The 19,624-nt window shown below is 60.1% G+C and overlaps 1 protein-coding gene across 1 annotated transcript in view; it reads right to left on the reverse strand.

Moving 5' to 3' along the window:
• Nid1 (nidogen 1) overlaps positions 1–12,066 on the reverse strand; it is a 36,892-nt gene extending 24,826 nt beyond the window's left edge. The window contains exons 1-4 of the mRNA XM_048367700.1: positions 11,795–12,066; positions 2,826–3,119; positions 1,920–2,146; positions 418–800 (exon numbers count right to left, since the gene is read on the reverse strand). Coding sequence (XP_048223657.1) covers positions 418–800; positions 1,920–2,146; positions 2,826–3,119; positions 11,795–12,013 — 1,123 coding nt within the window. The 5' untranslated portion in view covers positions 12,014–12,066. The remainder of the gene's footprint in view (positions 1–417; positions 801–1,919; positions 2,147–2,825; positions 3,120–11,794) is intronic.
• Between the last annotated feature and the right edge of the window lie 7,558 nt (positions 12,067–19,624).

The raw sequence follows: 19,624 nt of genomic DNA on the forward strand, positions 1-19,624 counted from the left end.
GTAAAAATATTAAAAAAAAAAAGAGGATCCGCTTATTTTGAATTTTGTAATCCTCACAAATCAACCGTGCGACTCCCAGGCGCTGGAAGGAAGAGGAATCTACCAGTGCCGTTCCAGAGCCAAGAGGAAGCCGAGGCCCAGGCCGCAGAGGGAGCTGGGCCGGATTGTTTGTTCAGGTGGACGGACACACTTGTGACCTCAGGAGTCACAAACAAGAAGGCCTGGCTCTCAAAGGCACGCCCGGAGTGCGGGTCTCTTTACGGACGGGCAGAACAGAAGATGGGCCGGCCCGGGGCGAGGAGGTGCCGGCAGGACGGGGCGCTGCCCTCGGTGACCCCAGCCGCGGCCTCCGCGACTCACCCACGCCGCCGCAGCCCTGGGGGCCGGCAGGACGGGGCGCTGCCCTCGGCCACTCACCCACGCCGGTCTCCTCCACTTCATCCACGTCGATGACGCTCTGCTGGGGAAGCGTCCCCCCGGGCAGCCGGAAGGACCTGGTCCGGGCCCTGGTGGCGGTGGACCGGGGAGGCCTCTGGGTGGCCTCGTGGCGCGGGGAGGAGAGGCCGGGATCGCTGTGTGCGGCGGCGCCGCCCGTCCACGGCGTCTCGGAGAGGAAGGGGGGTGTGCTCAGGTCCTCCGGGCCCAGGGACGGGGTCGCCGTGGCCTCCTCCTCCTCCTCCTCCTCCTCCCCCTCCTCGTCGGCGGGACCCGGGCCCGAGTCCGCAGGCAGCACGCCGCCGGCCGAGGCTGCACCCCCGATCTCAAACACCCACACGCCGCGGCGCCCCGCGTTGCTGCTCCTGCGGGCAAAGAAAGTCTCCTGAAAACAAGCCAGCCCTGAGGAGATCTGAACCGGCGGCCCGGATCAGCCACCACAGGGGCTGGAGCTCAGGGAGATGATGGCTGTCGTCTGGGCATCACAGAGCAGACACCAGGGGCCACTGGGCAGGTCAGCCGGATAGACCCAACAGCAGCGGCCCCCATCATCGGTCAGGGCCGAGCCGCACTCCAGCCGGGGCTCGGGACAGACGCTCACCGCCGGCTCTGCGCCCGACCTTGACCTAAGATCCACTCGTTCTCCCCACACTCCTCCATGATCTTGACACAGAGCTCCCCAAACCCACGATGCCCCGGTGACCAACGCCACCTCTGAACGCTATTGGGTTGACAGTGGCTTGAGGGAAGGGCTGCTAGAGAGAGGAGAGGCCAGAAAGCAGCAGCACGGGGGGGGGGGGGGGGGGGGGCGGGCTGGAAAGTCCCCCTCCTCCACCCTCCCGACGTCCAGCTGCAGGGGCGGAGGGGAGAGGGCTGGACGGGCCTGGACAGGACGGGGGAGGGGGCTGGACGTCAGGTCCCCTGTGCTACGAAACCTCCACGCAGAGCCCGTGGGCCGCACAGAAAAGTCACGATTCAACACTTACATCCTAGCCAGAGCGCGGCCGCTCCCCCCCCCCCCCCCGCCACGCCAGGGTCCTGATCCTAGGCCCTCCTACTCTAGGCGTGGCTTTTGCACTCAAAGCTAGCCCTCTACCACTTGAGCCACAGCTCGCTTCTGGGTTCTCGCTGGTTAACTGGAGCTAAGTGTCCCATGGACTTTCCTACCCAGGCTGGCTTCGAACCACGATCCTCAGATCTCAGCTTCCTGTGTAGCTAGGATGACAGGCGTGAGCCACCAGCACCAGCTCAGAAACAGTTTTAATAAGTGGAGTATCTAAAAAGTAAAGCACTTGCTACCTTTTTGTGCAGCATATATTCCTTCCAGAAATTATATTCCATAATACAAGAGGCTACATACCAATTTAAACCCGTAAAGACATTTGTAAGGATCTACAATGCCTGCTGCGTCTTCCTTGGTGAAATAACAATAATAACAATAATAATATTCAGGGGAGAGTGTACAAAGAACAAAGAAAGCATACTTGGCCAAATTTTCAATGGATTCTTGGTCATCAGCAAATACGTTATACGGTCCGTCCGTCTTCCAAAAGAATCCCACTGAACCTTTACTGAAGGCCACCATGGCAGGCACTTGCTTCTCTTCCTTCTTCGAGAAGGTTGTGGAGAACTGCAAACCTTCTTCGGGATAAAGGAAAATGGCGTAGGAGCTGGAACTGGAGGAGGCCAGGACAGCCTGGAAGGTGTTTCTCTGCGAGGACACAGGAAAATGCGGTCACACCGCAACATACCCATCTCAAAACACACCACTCGCTAAGAACGGTGAGTGAAGTTGCCACTCCATGCCACAGGAATAGACTGTCTCCCAACAGCAATCCCGAACTGTCCCTAAGATTACGCCAACATGCAACCTCCACGTTAAGTAGTAAGTATGTTCTGAATAACTGTGAACTTAAGGTTAACCAAGCTGGGCGCCGGTGGCTCACGCCTGTCACCCTAGCTACTCAGGAGGCTGAGATCTGAGGATCACAGTTCGAAGCCAGCCAGGGCAGAAAAGTCCCCTTGAGACTCTTTTTATCTGCAATTAACCACTCAAAAACCGGAAGTGGTGCTGTGGCTCAGTTGGTAGAAGAGCTCAGGGAACAGCGCCCTGAGTTCAAACCCTACAACCACAAAAATTTAAAAACATGAAAAAAGCTCGCCCAAAATTACACAGCTGCAGCCTCCAGATGGAGGACTAGCTCTTGCGCAACGTAGGCAATTCTCGCCCACAGACTCTGTCTGCACGGTTGCCAAACCTTCAACCACATTCGTCCTTGAGTAGATATCTAGTGATACAACCACCAGGGGACAGTGGGAGGAAGGGGGACAGCGTGGGGAGGGGTTTCTGCGCCCTGGATCCCGCGGTCACCGACTCCCCGGGCTCTCACCTGGTCCCCCTGGGTGGGGCTCGGCCCCTGGTAGGGGGCCACAGATTCCCAAGTCACGACCACCACGCTCGTGGGCTGGAAGACGTCCTGTGGGAAGCCCCGGTGGACCAGCTCGCCGGCCAGCCGGGCGGTGGACGGGGAGCGGTCCTCGCGGTAGTACACCTTCCCCCGGCCGTCGCTGGTGTCCAGGTCAGCCAGGAACGGGGCGACCATGCCGAAGGAGGGAGGGAAGAGGCCGGGGTGGGACTCGGTGGCTGGCGGCTCGCTCAGGGCGATGAGGCCATTGGTGGTGACCTGGATGGAACCACATGTGGTCAGAGGGGCTGTGAGGAGGGACGCCCTCCTCAAGAACACCGAGTAACATCTGAGACACGCAAGGGGCCTGAGCTGCCAAGCCAGCTTTCCTCCTCCGGGCAAGATGGACCGGCGGACAGAGCCCAGGATCGCAGGATGTGACGGCTGTGTGCGTCACGAGCACCTGGGTAGATGTCCCAGGTGATACGTTTTGTTTTTTAACTAGCAAGCAGTATCCAAATGAAAGTCTTTTCTTGGTGCCAGTTCTGGGGCTTGAACTCGGGGCCTCGGTACTGTCTCTGAGCTTCACTTCTGGCTTTATTTGGGCCATTGGAGCTAAGAGTCTCATGGACTTCCCGGCCTGGGCTGGCTCGGAACCACGATCCTCAGATCTCAGCTTCCTGAGTGGCTAGGATGACAGGCGTGAGCCACCGACACCCGGAACGTAGGTCATCACTAAAGCCTTGCATACTTAGCAAATGGCATCATCACTCCACACCGGGACTGTGTGAAGGGCTGTAAGCACCCTCTGGGGAGGACCTAGTCCCTGGCTTCAAGGAACTCACGGCTCAGAAGAGGGGTTAGAAGGCACTAGCCGATGACGATGCAATAACGCATCAAGCAGTCTGGCTGGGCAGGGGCTTCGTTTCTGTAATCACAGACTATTACTCGGGGGACCAAGATTTAGGCCATGGGCTGGGAATATGGCCCAGTGGCAAGAGTGCTCGCCTCCTATACACGAAGCCCTGGGTTCGATTCCCCAGCACCACATATACAGAAAACGGCCAGAAGTGGCGCTGTGGCTCAAGTGGCAGAGTGCTAGCCTTGAGCAAAAAGAAGCCAGGGACAGTGCTCAGCCCTGAATCCAAGCCCCAGGACTGGCCAAAAAAAAAAAGATCTAGGCCAACACAGGCGGAAAATCCCACAGCACGCCCTGTCAATAGAAGCTGGACACGGCGGCGCTCCTGCCGCACGCGGAGACTGCAGGCTGAAACAGGTGAACCGCAGGCCAGGTGTGTGCCTGAGCAAGAAACAAACCCGGTCTCCACACCACGCAGTGCGCAGACGGCCCGGATCTGCGGCTCCGTGGCAGAGCGTCCGCCCGGTGCGCGCCACGAGAAGGAGAAGAAGAAAACCTTCATGGGACCATGGTGGCTAGCTGACCGGATGAGAGGAACAGCTGACGCCTCCTGACCGCTCACCCCGTTCGGGGAGACTTGCCAGCGTCTAATCCCCTAGAAAGCGGCCTAGCTCCTACCATCACCTGGCAGCAGCAAGACTTTTCTGGAACACACTGATGAGGGAAAGGGAGGGAGTCAGGCAGGTGCTTCCTGCCGCACACAGAGCACAAACATCCCCCGGGCCGAGCGGGGGGCGGGGGGGTGCCCTTTCCCAACTCCCCCCCCCCCAAGTTGGCAGTGGCCGCAGTCCCACGGAAGCCACGTCCAGACAGCTCGGTCTTAGAAAAGCTGTTTCCCGGTGACGTTTACATCGGCCCAGGAATTTTGAAAGCGCTCCCGGTGTCTTTTACTACCAGGAATCTGGGCGCCAGACTGTTGCTATTTTCATGAGGAATTCTGGCCTGGAAGTCAAGTTTTACGCCAGGATCTGCAGAAGCTGCAGAGGGAGGCGACCCAGGACCCCTCCTCCATGTGCCTAGGGGGTGTCATCTGAACCCGGCCCGTGCCACGGAGGAAGGCAGCCCCAGTGTGCGCCACAGACCTTCTTCCGTGGCCTTCCCAACTTCAAGCTTCCTCCCCACAAATGACAAACTTGGTGAACGGCATTTTCTCACATCAGGTGCGAAATACCCCTCCCCCCCCATCCCTCACGGGGGAGGGGGTCCCCTGTAGCCACCCGCAGGGCCAGTGTGATCCCCAAACGTGGGAGTCCCCCTCATTCACCCCCCCCCCCTGACCGCGCCAGCCTGCCGGGCAGGGGTGGGTGCTCAATGCAGGCTAAGCCTGAGCACCCAGGCTGTTCTGGAAATGTGGGGGTGACCTGTGGGGACAGGCGGGGCTCGGAGGCATTCGGAGGACGCCGGGGCTCCGCATGAGTGCCAGGCCGCCCACCAGAACCCCGAGGCTCCAGGGTGTCCACGGGAACGCGAGTCTGACTCTGCAGGCTACGTGTCACCCACGGAGGCAATCGGCGAGATCCAAGGCACACGCTAAAAGACCAGACTTCTGTAATAAACAGACTTTTAAGGGGGGGGGGGCGGGAAAGAGGTGATAAGCAACAGCCAGTTGAACAACGGGGCTACTCAAAGAAAATCTAAAATGGAACTGTGTCTGCGTGCATGCGTGCGCGTGCGTATGAGTGTGTGTGTATGCGCGTGCGTGCAAGGACTCAGTGCCTGGGCGCCATCCGTTAGCTTTTTTTTTTTTTTTTGCTCAAAGCTGGTGCCCTACCACGCGTGGCTGGCTTTGTGGAGGTGAGAGCCTCACAGGCTCTCCCGCCTGCTCTGGGAGTCGCCATGCCAGGGCTCAGTCTCCTGGGCAGCTAGGAGGACGGACGGGGGCCGCCGGCGCCCCTCTAAAAGCACGAAGCAGCATGAGCAACAATAGGCAAGCCAGGCTGCATCTCTGTCTAGCTTCCCTTCCCTTCCCTTCCCTTCCCTTCCCTTCCCTCTCCCCCCCCCTTCCCTTCCTCTCCCCTCCCCACTCCCTGGCACTAGCCATGCTGGTTCTGAGCAGGTGGAGCTGGCCAAAGCAGACCTAGTCATTCCAACAGTGCCCCGGAGGCCCCCAACAGTGCCCCGGAGGCCCCCCAACAGTGCCCTGCAGTCAAAAGGGGAAAAGAATTATTCCACAAAAGCACTGCCCAGCAACTCCCAGCACGGCCTTCCCCCAGTCTGCCCTAGTTTAAAAAGAAAAAAAGATCTGGGTTATGAGGCCAGACTTGGGTTCTGGTAATAATGCTGATGAATGAAAAGCTGGCGTAGACAAAAGAAAACGAGTTGAGCTTTTACATGTGCTGGAAAAAAAATGATTAGATGGCTTACAATTCTGCAGACTCAGCACGGCGGATCCCGAGTTAACTCTCCTTGCCCCCCTCCCCCTCCCCCTCCCCCCCCCAGCAGGGAGTACCTTGGGGTCTGCCCTTCTGAGGGCAATCAAGACTCAAGTCTTGATTCCAGGGCCCTGACTCCCAAGTTCACGATTTCCTTGTGAAATACAAGGCAAAACCTGAGAAAACCATCTGAATTCAATTACTGGGAAGAACAAGGATAACCACGGCATCACCCCAATATGGCTGCACTATGGTCACAATAACTGCTGCCTGAACACTCGGATCCTAGAGCACCGTTGCTTTATCCATCATCAAGCTCCGTGAGGTTTCCGTGGACTTTGCCGCGAGGAGTAGAAACGTCACAAAGCATCCGAGAGAGGGAAAGGGCTCGGCGGGAAGGGACGAGACGTGACAGACAGGGCGCCCAGCTGATCACAGGGGTCCCCCCATCACAGAGCCTCTTGCTCCCATAGTGCCTCGGGCTCCTGCTCCAATGCAGTTCCTTCTCATGATCCCACTCAAATAGTTCTTCCCATAATGCCCTGGGTACCGTGCCGCTCAACCAATGAAAAGAGTGGGGTGTGCACAGGCACAGCGAGTGCAAAGCCCAGGGGCGATGTGGGAGCAACCAAACTATAAAAGGAGTATGGGGGGGGGGGACTCCGTGGATTCTCCAGACGCCCAGAGATTCACTTTCTTTCCTGACTTTATGTCACTTCCCAACTTACTCAGTTTACCCTCGTCGCTTCTAATCCTTTAATGGGCTTGGGAAAACAAATCCATTCCCCTCGGGGCTGGGGATATGGCCTAGTGGCAAGTGTTTGCCCCCATTTACATGAAGCCCTGGGTTCAATTCCCCAGCACCACATCTACAGAAAACGGCCAGAAGTGGCGCTGTGGCTCAAACCTTGAGCAAAGAGAAGCCAGGGACGGTGCTCAGGCCCTGAGTTCAAGGCCCACGACTGGCCAAAAACAAAACAAAACAAAATCCATTCCCCTCGACATCAGCCCATCTCTTCCAGTGCTTCAGCGCTGGCCCCGGAATCTTGCATTCCGGGTCACCCCACACCGAGGAAGGGCTCATTCACGAAGTTCACCAGTTAGCTCCCACGTGACCCCCTGCCCCCCCCCGCCCCCCCCCCCGCCCCGGGTCAAGCCTCTCACCCCAACACACAGCCAACAAGCTGGCTGCTCATTCAAGCAGCTCAAGTCAATTATATCACAAAGGCCTGGGTGCAAGCACCCGGCACCGCGTGGTAAACAGCTGGAACCACTTACGATTGTTTTCACCAACGGACAAAGAGGGGGGGAGAGCACTACAAACTTAGCATGGATGGGCGTTCCCATTCTAAAAAGCACTTCCTGTCTGTCTGTCTGTCCGCCTCCCTCCTTCCCACCCCCTTCCAAGTCAGCTCCGACTGCCAGGATCTCTGGAGAAAGTCTGCACGTGGGCCCTCTCTGCACCCAGGCTTCCTTCTGTCCTTTGTCCTCATATTCTAATGCACTGGAACTAAGACAAAAGCCATCTCGGCCGGTGCCAAGAGCCCAGCAGCGGCTTCCGGAAGAAAGCAGCAGGAACTGGGGGACCCCCAGGAGGGCACCGGAGGTACACATCACAAACGGGCTGGTTGGAGGCATGCAAACAGCTGTAAAGAGAAGACAGGGGACTCCTCTCGGGAATGGGAAGCAGCAAGCGGAGACAGTGGGGGGGAGGGGGTCCTTTGCTAGGCTGTTTGCTTTTTAAATTTTTATTTAATTTTAGTACATCCAGGACTCTGTGCATCGACTATGAGAATGGCCCATGGTTCACGCAGTAATCCCAGCCACGCAGGAAGCTGAGATCCAAGGATCACGGTTTGAAGCCAACCCAGGCAGGAACGGGAAACCTTAAAAGCCACAAGTGGCTCCGCCTGTGGCGGACCGGCCTTGCGGTCCTGAGTTCAAGCGGTGGCGCTGTTGGCTGTTGGCGGTGGAGTCACCCGGCGGTGGCCGGCACTCTGGGTGCTCAGGCCTGGCTGCCCGCATCCCGGTGCCCGCCGGGCCTGAACACTAAGGCCACCAACCAACCCCTCACCGTCCCCCCCCTCCGCGCCCCCCCACACCCGCGATAGAATAGACCCCAGGCGCACACTGCAGATGGTTTTCATTAAGCCTAAGGAGCCAGAGACACAGGTCTGGTTTGAATTAGAAATGGAAGCCAAAGAATTACCAAGTAAATATTTAGGACAAGTCAAGTCCCGAGAGAAGCATCCTTTTCAACCCAATCAGTTGAGGGCTGATGAGATTTAGGGAGGCGGGGCCCATCTCTTGTGTGAGAAATTGCTAGTGCCTGAGAACAGCCCCTCCTGACTCCCCCCCTTCCCCGCCCGGGCCTAACAGTGAGCCCCGGCCATGAGGATGTGCAAACAAAACCTACTGCACAAAAAGAAAACCAATGCGACAGCAATACTTAAAAGACAATATGCTGTAAACCAACTGTGGGGGGGTTGGGGAGGAGGGAAGGTGGGCGAAACGTGAGGGAGGAGGTCACAAGTCGGATAAGAAACGTCCTCACCGCCTTACCTATGAAACTGCAACCCCTCTGTACATCACGCCGACAATAATAAGTAAAAACAAACACTCTCCAAGGCCCCCCATTCCTCAAAAGGAAAAGCGGGTAGGCAGCAGAGACATAAACCGCAACGGGGAGAGAGGAGAGATCCCAAGGCCTGCGAGTGCAAAGGCGGCGCGGGAGACCAGAGCCTGCGCGCTGAATCCGGGGAGAGGAATCGGGGAATCCTCCGCCGCTCGAGGTAACACCGGCTCCCCCCCACACCACACGGTGACTCGACTGGCTTTCCATCTATGGAGAGGGGATTCAGAACTAGCACGTGCGCTGCCTTCTCTTGCATCTGCGAATTGAATTAACTAAGGCAGGAGAACGCATCCCCGCCTCTTTTGTTTGTCTCAGCCCCAAGCCAACCCCTCTACAGTCACTTGGTAGCCCGTCACCTTCGGTTCCAGGAAAGGAGGGGTAGGTAACCGTTTAGGAGCCCATTAAGGACAGGTCACGTCCCAGGACAATTACCAGCGCCCTGGAGGAGCTAGCGCTCTACCCTCAGGCCCTGAGGCCTTAGAACCACACCAGAGATAAAGACCGGCCAGGCCCACCTGCAGCAGGGCCTCCAGAGTTTTTGTCCCCCACCCGGATTCCTCCTCCACCTAGGCGCAGTTCCCTAAGCCTAAGGGATACCTGCAACTGATCTTCTTTTGACCTTGGGCCTCTTGGAACCCTTCCTTCTCTACCCTTCATCGAGTCTCTTCCTTTCGCCTCTGGGGGCCGAGTGCCCTCACCTGGCCTTTTTCCTTCTAATAAGCTTTTGTGCCTTGTCTGAATTCTCGCTGGACCCAGGGACCGGGGTGGATACCTGCGCCGTCTGTCTCTCCAGTAACTAGGTGGTTGTTCCATCTGGCAATCTCCAGAGAAGGCTGTGTGGCGTCTTAGTTATTAGCAACTGGGGGTGCAGAAACCGGGGCTTCCTTGTGCAATGGGAGCTTGGTATTAGCGATACGAATGTCCAGATTATAGGGGGAAAGCTCGGCGCGTCAAGCCTTCTGCTTCTGCCAGGAGAGAAGAGCTGGCAGCAGGACGGTGGAATCCTGGGGTGCTGTCGTGTGCCCCTACAGAGAGGGCACAGCAAGACCCACGGGGCCTCCTTCACACAGAGCTCGCCTCCACCACCCTTTACCCCCTGCAAAGGTCGGGGGGGCTCCCCAAGCTCAAGTGCCCACCTCAGCTTCCATCTCAGAGCCCCATCACTGTGTGATTACCGGATTACTATATTACACCATGATTACTACATTACTATTATTGCATTATTACTATATTATACCACATACCACAGAGAGGCTTTGAGGGGCAGAAATACACTGCTTATGTTCAATCCCTATGGCCAAAACTTTGAACTGGTACATTAAAAAAAAAACAATCAAATATCTATGGAATGAATAACCCTAACACTAGAGTACACGTCTCAAAAAAAAAAATTCCTGAAAAAGTAAATGTACTTAGTATGGGGTCATTTATATAAAAAAATGTAACGTCTAAGACAGTTATTAGAAGTAACTTATTAAAAACGTGAGGATAATCTTGCCCCGCCTCTCCCTTTTATAAACACGCAGGGCGCATGGGGGGTGTGACGGGGTGACTTGACACCCACTGTAAGTGGCCCACGCCACTGGTGAGTTTCCTCGCAGCCCCCACTGGAGATGAACCCGGCCCCGGATGCTGGGATTCCAGCTGCCCGGGCTGGGCAAAGGGGAAGCAGGCGCCCCTTCTCGGGGATCCCGCCCCCCCAAAGCGGAGGCTGGGGCGTGGTGAGCAGGGTGTGGGGGGGGGGACTCGGGGCTCCCCCCGGCCCGGCTCCACCCTGCCCACTCAGCCGGGGAACTGCCCTGTGCTTCAGGGTGGTGCGGCTCCAGGTGAGCCGGAGGCGTGCGTGCGTGTGCGTGCGTGTGCGTGCGTATGTGTGTGCATATGTGTGTGCGTGTGCGTGCATGCGTGTGCGCGCGTGCGAGCGATGCGTTCAGGAGCCCCGGGTGAATCCTTTTGCCACCGAGGATCCCTCTTCCTTCCCCACGGGTGCGGGGTTGTTATCTCCCCACCCACCGCCTCCATCCAGCAGTAAACCAACGCTTGAGCCCGCAGGGAAGTCGGGGTGCAGGAGCCCCCCCATCGGCGGGAGGGCGGGCGGGGCGCGGCCGCGAGGGCCTTGGGGCCGGGGAGGAGCTGCCGTGGGGTCTCCGCCGCCTCCCGCCGCGGCTGCGGGGCTGCGGGGCTCGTGCCCGGCGGCGGGCTGGTCGGGCCCGGGGGTGGGGTCCCGGGCCGGGCCCAGGTGGCCATGGGGGTGGAGAGGGCGCCCCGGCCCCCGGCCCCCTCCTACCCGAGCCCACCGCTGCACGCCCCCGTCCACTGCGGGCCACGCGAGGAGCCGAGGCCGAGGACCGCGGCGCCCAAACCACGTGCGGGGCCCCGGGGCCCGGCCAGAGGACCGCCCGCCGCGCGCGAACCCGCAACCGGCGCACCGGGGCCCCCAAAGGCAGGCGCGGGACAGCGAGACGCGGGCCGGCGGGGAGGGGGCCCCGCGGGGCGGCGCCCACCGGGCTTCGACGGCCCGACAGCGGCGCCCCGCGCCCCGCGCCCGCCCGGCCTCCCCCCGTCCCCCGCGCCCCCGGCCTCCCCGCGCCCCGCGCCCGCCCGGCCTCCCCGCGCCCCCCGCACCCCCGGCCTCCCCGCACCCCCCGCACCCCCGGCCTCCCCGCACCCCCGGCCTCCCCGCGCCCCCCGCACCCCCGGCCTCCCCGCGCCCCCCGCGCCCCCCGCACCCCCGGCCTCCCCGCGCCCCCCGCGCCCCCCGCACCCCCCGGCCTCCCCGCGCCCCCGCGCCCCGCGCCCCCCGCGCCTGCCCTCCCCGTGCCCCCCGCACCCCCGGCCTCCCCGCGCCCCCCGCACCCCCGGCCTCCCCGCGCCCCCCGCGCCCCCCCGCACCCCCGGCCTCCCCGCGCCCCGCGCCCCCCGCGCCCCCGGCCTCCCCGCGCCCCCCGCGCCCCCCGCACCCCCGGCCTCCCCGCGCCCCGCGCCCCCCGCGCCCCCCCGCGCCCCGCGGCCCCGCGCGCAGACTCACGTAGACGGAGGCGACGCCCGCCCGGTCGTAGAAGCGCAGCGGCTCGCGCAGCTCCAGGGCCGGGGACACCACGTCGTCCCCGGGCGGCAGCTCGCGGTCGCCGAGCCCCGGCCCGAAGGGGAAGAGCCCGCGGCGGCCCAGGCAGCCCCCGGGCCCCGCCAGCAGCAGCGGCAGCAGCAGCGCCCGCAGCGCCCGCGCCCGCGCCGCCCCGCGCCGCATCGCGCCCGCAGGTCCCGTCCCGGCTGAGCTCCGGCCCCGACCCGCGCCACGGCCGGCGGATGTAACCCGACGCCGCGGCCGCCCCTCCTCGCCCCCCCCCCCCCCGCCCCCGGCGGGCCCACCCCGGGGAGGAGGGAGCGGAGGGGGCGGCGCCCCGCCCCGTCCACCCCCGCGCGGCCCGGACGCGGCCCGGCGGCCCGGCGAGGGGGGAGGGCAGGGGGCGGCCCACGGCTACGGCCGGCTGGGCACCCCCCCCCCGCCCAGCCCACCGGGTGGGAAGTCGGGGTCGGAGCTGCTCCTGTCCCCATCCCCCCATCCATCCCCCCCCCCCCCCGCAGCCTTCAGGGGCGCCTCATCCCGGGCTCCCCATGGGCTCACCGAGGCCCTGCGCGTTGGGGTGGGTGTGGCCCAGCAGGGCTTGGCAGCCGTCGGGGGCAGCAGGAAGGCGCTCGCTCCCAGGGCCGTCCGGGGGCCGGAGCGCACTGAGACTGGGGGGCCTGGGACGGTGGGGGGGCCCCCTCGGGGGCTGGGAGGGTGGGGGGGCCTGGGACGGTGGGGGGGGGCCGAGGGGGCCTGGGGACGGTGGGGGCCAAACGGTGGGGGGGGGGTCCCTGGGGGCTCGGGAAGGTGGGGGGGCCTGGGACGGTGGGGGGGGGCCTGGGACGGTGGGGGGGGGCCGGTGGGGGCGTGGAGACGCAGGAGATGGGGAATTGGGTGTTGGTTGAAAGCCAGACCCCTGGGTCTTCAGAATCCCGCGGTGCAGGCGGAGGGCGGGAGAGAGAAGAGGGGAGAGGGGGAGGAAGTGGGTGGGATCCGGGTCACCGGGGAAGAAGGGGGATCTGCCAGCCCCGAGGTGGGGGCCGAAGCGACACCGGGGTCGAGCTGCTCTGGAAAGGAGCCCTAAGCCAGCGGGAAGCGCAAAGGGAAAGCTCGAAGCCTTGACATTGACTTCCCTTTTGGGCACCGTTGGGGTTTGAACTCGGGGCCTCACCTACTAAGGAGAGGCTGCGTGTGCCAAGTGTTCCCGAGCCCCAGAGCTCACCACGGACACAGGGCCCCGCAGGCCTTCACTCCTCTCCCGCCTGGAATAACCCCAGCACGGGCCACCCCAGCTCTCCAGACCCACGGAAGTTAAACCACCCGGCCAGGGCCACACAGCTGGGAGTCAGCCCGGCTGGAGGCTCCCCAGGGGTGCTCCTTCATCACCCAGGGCCGCAGACGCGCCACGTGCCACCCCGGTGCCCCTGCCCCCGCCACGGCCTCACGTGGCCCTCCGCGTTGCTACATCTGTCTCCCTGGTTGAAGAGTGACTAATGAGGCCTGCGGTCTGCTGTCAGGCCCGCCTTCCCGGTCCTCCCTCCCTCCCGGAAGCCCTCCCCGGCTCTGCTCCGTGCCATCTGGGGCCGCCTGCTGCCCCGTTCTTCCCGCTCGCTCGGGTCGTCTGGGTGCCACAGGCTGAGGACCACACGCAGGGGGTTCGGCTGGTGAGTTGGCTTTGTGCCACTCCCGGGGCCTGAATTCAGGGCCTCAGTGCTGTCTGTCCCTTGGCTTTTCCACTCAAGGCTGGTGCTCTACCCTTTGGGCCACAGCTCCACTTCTGGCTTTTGTTTTTTTTTTTGGGGGGGGGGCGCTGGTTAGTTAGAGCTCCGAGTCTCACAGACTTTCCCTACCCCACCTGGCTTAGAACCCGGAACTTCCTATCTCAGCCTCCTGAGTAGATAGGATTACAGATGTGATCTGCCTGCCTCTGCTTCTGGAAGATTTCTTCCGCAACTCCCACAGCTTCCTGGCCCTGGGGAGGCAGCTTTGCACCTGCCCACAGTAGTCCCTTCTCCTTCTCCCCCCTCCCCCTCCATCAGGGAGGCCCGAGGCCCCTGGTCCAGGCACACCCCCTCTCCCTTTAAGGTGACTCAGACGGCTGCGGAAACGCCCATTGGTCCACAGAATTTTCCTGGGCCAATGCTGCTCTCCGCGCAGCTGGTTTGAGCCCCGTCTCCCAAGGCCAGCCCGGCTGAGGCCTGGGCTCCCATCTACTAACAGCGTCTTCGTCATTTGCGCACGTTTACAATCAAAGAATTACTGTGAGAATCAGATAAGATAATTCACGAAACCCTCAGGAGCACGGATCGGGCTCAGTGTCTATAATCCATTGATTATAGCTGTCCTCGTTATCTGACTGTAAGGGTTGCACGATTCTGATTATTTCAGCATTTACCGAGAACGTCCCGTGACATGACGCAGACATTGTCCTGGGAATTTGAAGGACCACCAGGAAGGCACAGCCCCCCTGGGAAGAATCTCCCCATTCTGTGGGGGGAGGTGTGCCTCGGGAGATAGATACCCAGAGAGCAGCAAGAGATACCACGGGTTGAATTCCCGCTTCTGCAAAGGGCCGTACCGATGTCATCGCACAAGCCAGGAGCCAGAACTGCAAGTGTCACCTTCCACCCAGCTTTGCAGCTAATGGGAGAGCTGGGATGGTCACGCGCTCCGTGTGACACAGAGTGACTCTGTCACACCAGTCTGCCTATCTTGACAGACACGGTTGGGGCCATGGAGGTAGAAGCCTGGATGTCCACTCACCAGTGACCACCTTGGCTTCGCCGTTCACACCCCGTTCTGTGCGTGTGAGCTCCAGTTCCTCCTCTGCGCCTCCCATCTGCCTGCTCCCATCTAGCTCGTGCTGTAAGCTGCCGTCTGTTTCTAGGCCCGTTCTCTTCAGCGTCCAGTCCTTCTGGACGCCCACGCCGGCTCTGCTACCAGGACCGCACCGGCTGGGTCCCCGTCGCTCCTGTAGGATTTATCACTCCCAGCTGGGCACCAGCGGCTCACGCCTGCAATCCTCGCTACTCACAAAGCTCAGGTCTGAGACGTGAGGTTCGAAGCCAGCCCAAGCATGAAAGTCTATGAGACTCTCGTCTCCGTGAACGGCAAAGAACTAAGAGTGGAGCTGTGGCTCAAGGGGTAGAGTGCCAGCTTGAGTGAAAGGAGCAATGGGCACCTCAAGACCCTGAGCTCAAGCCCTAGGGTGCACACGTGAGGACACACACACACACACACACACACACACTCTTGTTCCAGGGATAATGCTCATCACAGAGTACTTTGTTTCATATTATTTGCTGGACATTTGCTGAGTGTAAATAATAATGGAGCCTTTCTTCTCGAGCCAGTCCACTTGGATGTCTCCCAGATGAGAGCTTCTTGGGCGAGGACCGCATGTCCTGATTGTTTCCCTGAGGTCACCGAGCCTAGCCCAAGGCTTCCTGCACACAGAGAAAAGCTGAACGCTCAGGACCTCAGAGTACCTTCAGGAATCATTCCGAGTTTGTAACCCCCTTCCTTGAGAACGGAAGCAGGGGGATCACTAGTTTGAGACACTTCCCCACAGTGCAGTGTTATCAAAAATTAAAACAATAGCCAGGCACCGCGTTCAAAGCCAGCCTGGGCAAGAAAGTCTAAACTGTCAAGAAGGCTGGGAGTGGAGCGGCGGCGGTGTCTTGAGCCCAAGATATTCTGAGACAGCACCCAGACCATGAGTTCAAGCCCCAGGACCAAAACAAAAAACCCTAAAGATGCCGCAGTAGCAGGGAGCTTCGTTTTTGCTCGAGGCGAGCACTCTACCACGTGAGCCACAGCGCCACTTCCAGCCTTTTCTGTGTATGTGGTGCTGAGGAATCGAACCCAGGGCTTCATGCGTGCTAGGCAAGCGTTCTACTGCTAAGCCACATTCCCAGCCCCAGGTCCTGCGTTTCCAACACCATTTCTAAAACCGTGAAACCGGAAGGCTCTGGGCTTAGCCGCTGGCTGGGATCATTCCGTCCAGGGCTCTCGCTTGGCTTAACCCAGCCGGGCCTGCTACTGGCTGGTGGAGAGAAGCCCAAGGTGCGATCGCAGTCCATCAGCGTGGAGGGAGAGCAAATGGCCTCAGAGCATTCAGATCTGCACAAGAGGGGAAAAGGGGGATTTCCGATTAGGCATGCAAGGTTGGGCCTTGAAGAACCTAGGGGGAAAGGGCCCGTGGGCATTCTGGGGTTGCCGCTCAGAATTTTTGCTGGCGGAGGGAAATGAACAACTTCCGGGGGCAGGTCATCAGGAAGAGGAAGCAGGGGGCGGGTGTCCTGTTGTGTCCAGCGGCAGGGACCGGGCTTGCTTGAGCTCAAGCTAAAGAGGGGCTCGCTGGGCTGGAAGAAAAACAGAAAGGCCCTGGGAGGAGGCCCCGTCAACTCTTGTCACAATCCTGTTGCTGATTCGTCGGGGACACGTGCCCTGGATTTGTCCTCCTGGGCTGCCTTGCAATCGCCCCCCTCAGGTCTCAGCCCCCCCAAGTAGCTAGGATGACAGGTGTGCACCACCAGCACCGTCTTAGAAGTCTGAGAGCCCCAGGCCTCTGAAAGCTGAAGCCAAAAAGGAAAGGAAAGGAAACCGACACGGTTTATTGCCACTGTCCTTCGGCCACGATGGGGCATTTGAACATCAAGAGGGAAAGGACACGCGCGGAGGGAGAGCCCTTCTGATCGACTGTGGTCAGCTCTGTTAGCTCGCCTCCTGTACACGATGCGTGCGTGACACGTCACAAGTGCGGGCGCGATCGCATCGTCCCCAGCAAGTTCACCGCAGACTGATGGAGGCGTGGTTCCCGCCACGCACCGCACCGGATCTCAGCCCTGCCTCCGGGCTCCCCCTTGTGGCTCAAACCTGCACCCCTCGACACCCTAGAGGCGGAGCTCTGAGGGTCACGGTCTGAAGCCACAGCAGGCAGGAAAGCCCGGAGACTCATCTCCAGTCACGTGGTAGAGCAATAGCCTGAAGCAAAAAAAATAACCGGGGACAGTGCCCAAGCCCCGAGTTCCAGCCCCGGGAACAGCACGTGCACACACACACGCACACCACACACACACGCACACACACACACTCTCCCATCCCCGAGCTTGGACAGAGGAGCGCCTGAGTCCTCGCGTTCCTGTGGTCTTGGGGACTGGGTAGCTGAGTGGACCCTGGATCTTTCTCCATCTGGGGCCTGCACACGAAGCCCCGCCGCCTCCCACCCCCCACCCCCCCACCCCCACTCAGCGGCAGACCAAATATGGTGCTGTGCTTCAGCCCCGAGCGCGGCCCCCGGGGTGCCAGGAGAACCAGAGCACAAATATTTATCCAGGGAAGAGAGCCTGTGCTCCCGGACCCCGGGAGGGATGGGGGGGGGGGGCGGGCAGGCTGACAGATCGCTTTCTGGGTTTACTCTGAAGCGATGTTATGGAAAACAGAGGGAGAATGAGAAATGGGTCCGAGGGATGTTTGGACGAAGGCAGCCGCCGGCTGGCCACCGGGAAGCGTTTCTCCTCCTGTCCCCTCCCGCGTCCCGTGGGGCAACCCTCCCCTGCCCCTCGGAGGGTCCCCCACCCCCCCCACCAGCTCTCTCCTGCCCTCTAGAGACAGGGGAACGGCCACCTTTCGGAAGCAAAACCCCTCTCTTTAACACTTGCATTCTGCCAGTAGCCAGTGTCTCCTGCCCATAATCCTAGTTACTCGGGAGGCTGAGATTGGAGGATCGCGGTTCAAAGCCAACCCCAGGCAGAAAGGTCTGTGAGACTCTCATCTCCATTCACCACACACGAAGCTGAAAGTGGAGCTGTGGATCAAGTGGTAGAGCAGCCGTCTTGAGTAAAAGACGAATAACTAAAGGGCAGTGCCTAGGCCCTGACTTCAAGCCCCAGCACCATAGTAAATAAACTGGTATTCCAAACATTACCAGCTCTCTGTGACGTTTACTTTCCACCGAGTCTATGGGCTTCTCTTTTTTTAAGCTTCCCTTTTTCTTTTTCTTTTTCATGTGTTTGTAACATTTATTATTTTTTAATTAAATTTTATTGATAAGGTGATGTACAGAGAGGGTATCGTTACGTAATAAGGTAGTGAGTACATTTCTTGTCGTATTTGTTACACCCTCCTTCACTTTTCTTTTCCTTCCCTAGTTCAGATAAGCATCTACGCAATAGCCGGTGTACAGAATCATAGACAGTGACCACAGGGGTAGGTACGTCAAAGGAAATTCACCCAGTACATTAAACATAATGACAACAGTAAAATCCTCCTGTTTCCCTCTCTTAAGCTTCCCTTTTTCATTGCGGGAAAAAGAATGCCTGACTCTGATTGAAAGTAAACTCAAACGTTCAGGAGCACAGAATGTGAAAGGCACATTCCCCTCTCCTTTTCCTCCATCCCGCCCTCCCTGCACCAAGGGCCCCCAAGCCCCCAGCTCCCCCCAGCTCCCCCCAGCTCCTCCCAGCTCCTCCCAGCTCCCCCAGCTCCTCCCAGCTCCCCCAGCTCCTCCCAGCTCCTCCCAGCTCCCCAGCTCCCCCCAGCTCCCCCCAGCTCCCCCCAGCTCCCCCCAGCTCCTCCCAGCTCCTCCCAGCTCCGCTCCCTTCCTCCGTGCCTCAGTTGCTCCTCAGGGAAACGGGCAGATCGTGGTCCTCGGGCTGTCGGCGCAGGTGCCTAGAACGGCACTCAGGAGAAGGAGCGAGCCCCAAGCCTGTCGGTCGGTAGACGCAGGCTTCCGAGTGGAAGGGCTGTGGGCGTGAAGTTGGGACCCATCCATGAACTTGTAGCCAAGTATGTACTCTGAACTCCTCGTGTGCACGTGGGCAAGCCCGGCTATGTCTCAGCGTCCTTCTGTCTGTCCTGTCTGTGGGGGAGTCCCCTTGAGAGGCACAGTCATTCCAGCTGAGCCCTTGGGGCTTCGCGATACCCCCCACCTGGTGAGCTGGCTCGGATGGGGAGCTGGAGAAAAGAAGGGGAAGGGGGCGGAAGGCAGGCCTGCGCTTGGGAGGGCCCCGGGGACTCACCTCTCGAGCAGACATACCGAGGGTGAACTGGAGAGAAGCGGCTCATAGGCTCTTCTGCCCGGGCTGGCTTTGAACGGCAGTCCTCAGATCTCAGCCTCCTGAGCAGCGAGGATTCCAGGCGCGAGCCACAGGTGCCCGGCTTCACACGCGCGTCTGCCAGTCTCAACTATGCACCCGGGGTGTTAGCGCCGCTGTCATAATTGGGCAAAACATTTGCATAACCCCAGAAAGATCTCCCCTGTTCCGGTGAGCCTCTCTCTTCCAGCTCTGACGCGCGCGGCTCTGCTTCTAGAGTTGCGTAGAAACGGAAGCTTGTGCGTCTGACTCATTCACGGAGAGCTCGGGTCGTTGAACAGCCATCTTTATTGCTCCATGCGTCTGTAGCTGTTATTTTTTTTATTTTTTTATTTTTGGCCAGTCCTGGGCCTTGAACTCAGGGCCTGAGCACCGTCCCTGGCCTCTTTTTGCTCAAGGCTAGCACTCTGCCACCTGAGCCACAGCGCCTCTTCTGGCCGTTTTCCATAGATATGGTGCTGGGGAATCGAACCGAGAGCTTCATGTGTAGGAGGCAAGTGCTCTTGCCACTAGGCCATATTCCCAGCCCATCTGTAGCTGTTCTTTAGGGTGACTCAAACACTTCTTTGTCCATTCCCAAGCCACAGGGTGTCGGGGTGACTCCCAGTGTTTGGCTCATGCCTCCCCTTGGCCCAAAAAATAAAAAATTTATTGTCAAACTGAAATGCAGAGCAGTTACAGTTTCATATGTTAG

Source organism: Perognathus longimembris, chromosome 18 (assembly GCF_023159225.1).
Source record: "Perognathus longimembris pacificus isolate PPM17 chromosome 18, ASM2315922v1, whole genome shotgun sequence".
NCBI lineage: Eukaryota > Metazoa > Chordata > Mammalia > Rodentia > Heteromyidae > Perognathus > Perognathus longimembris.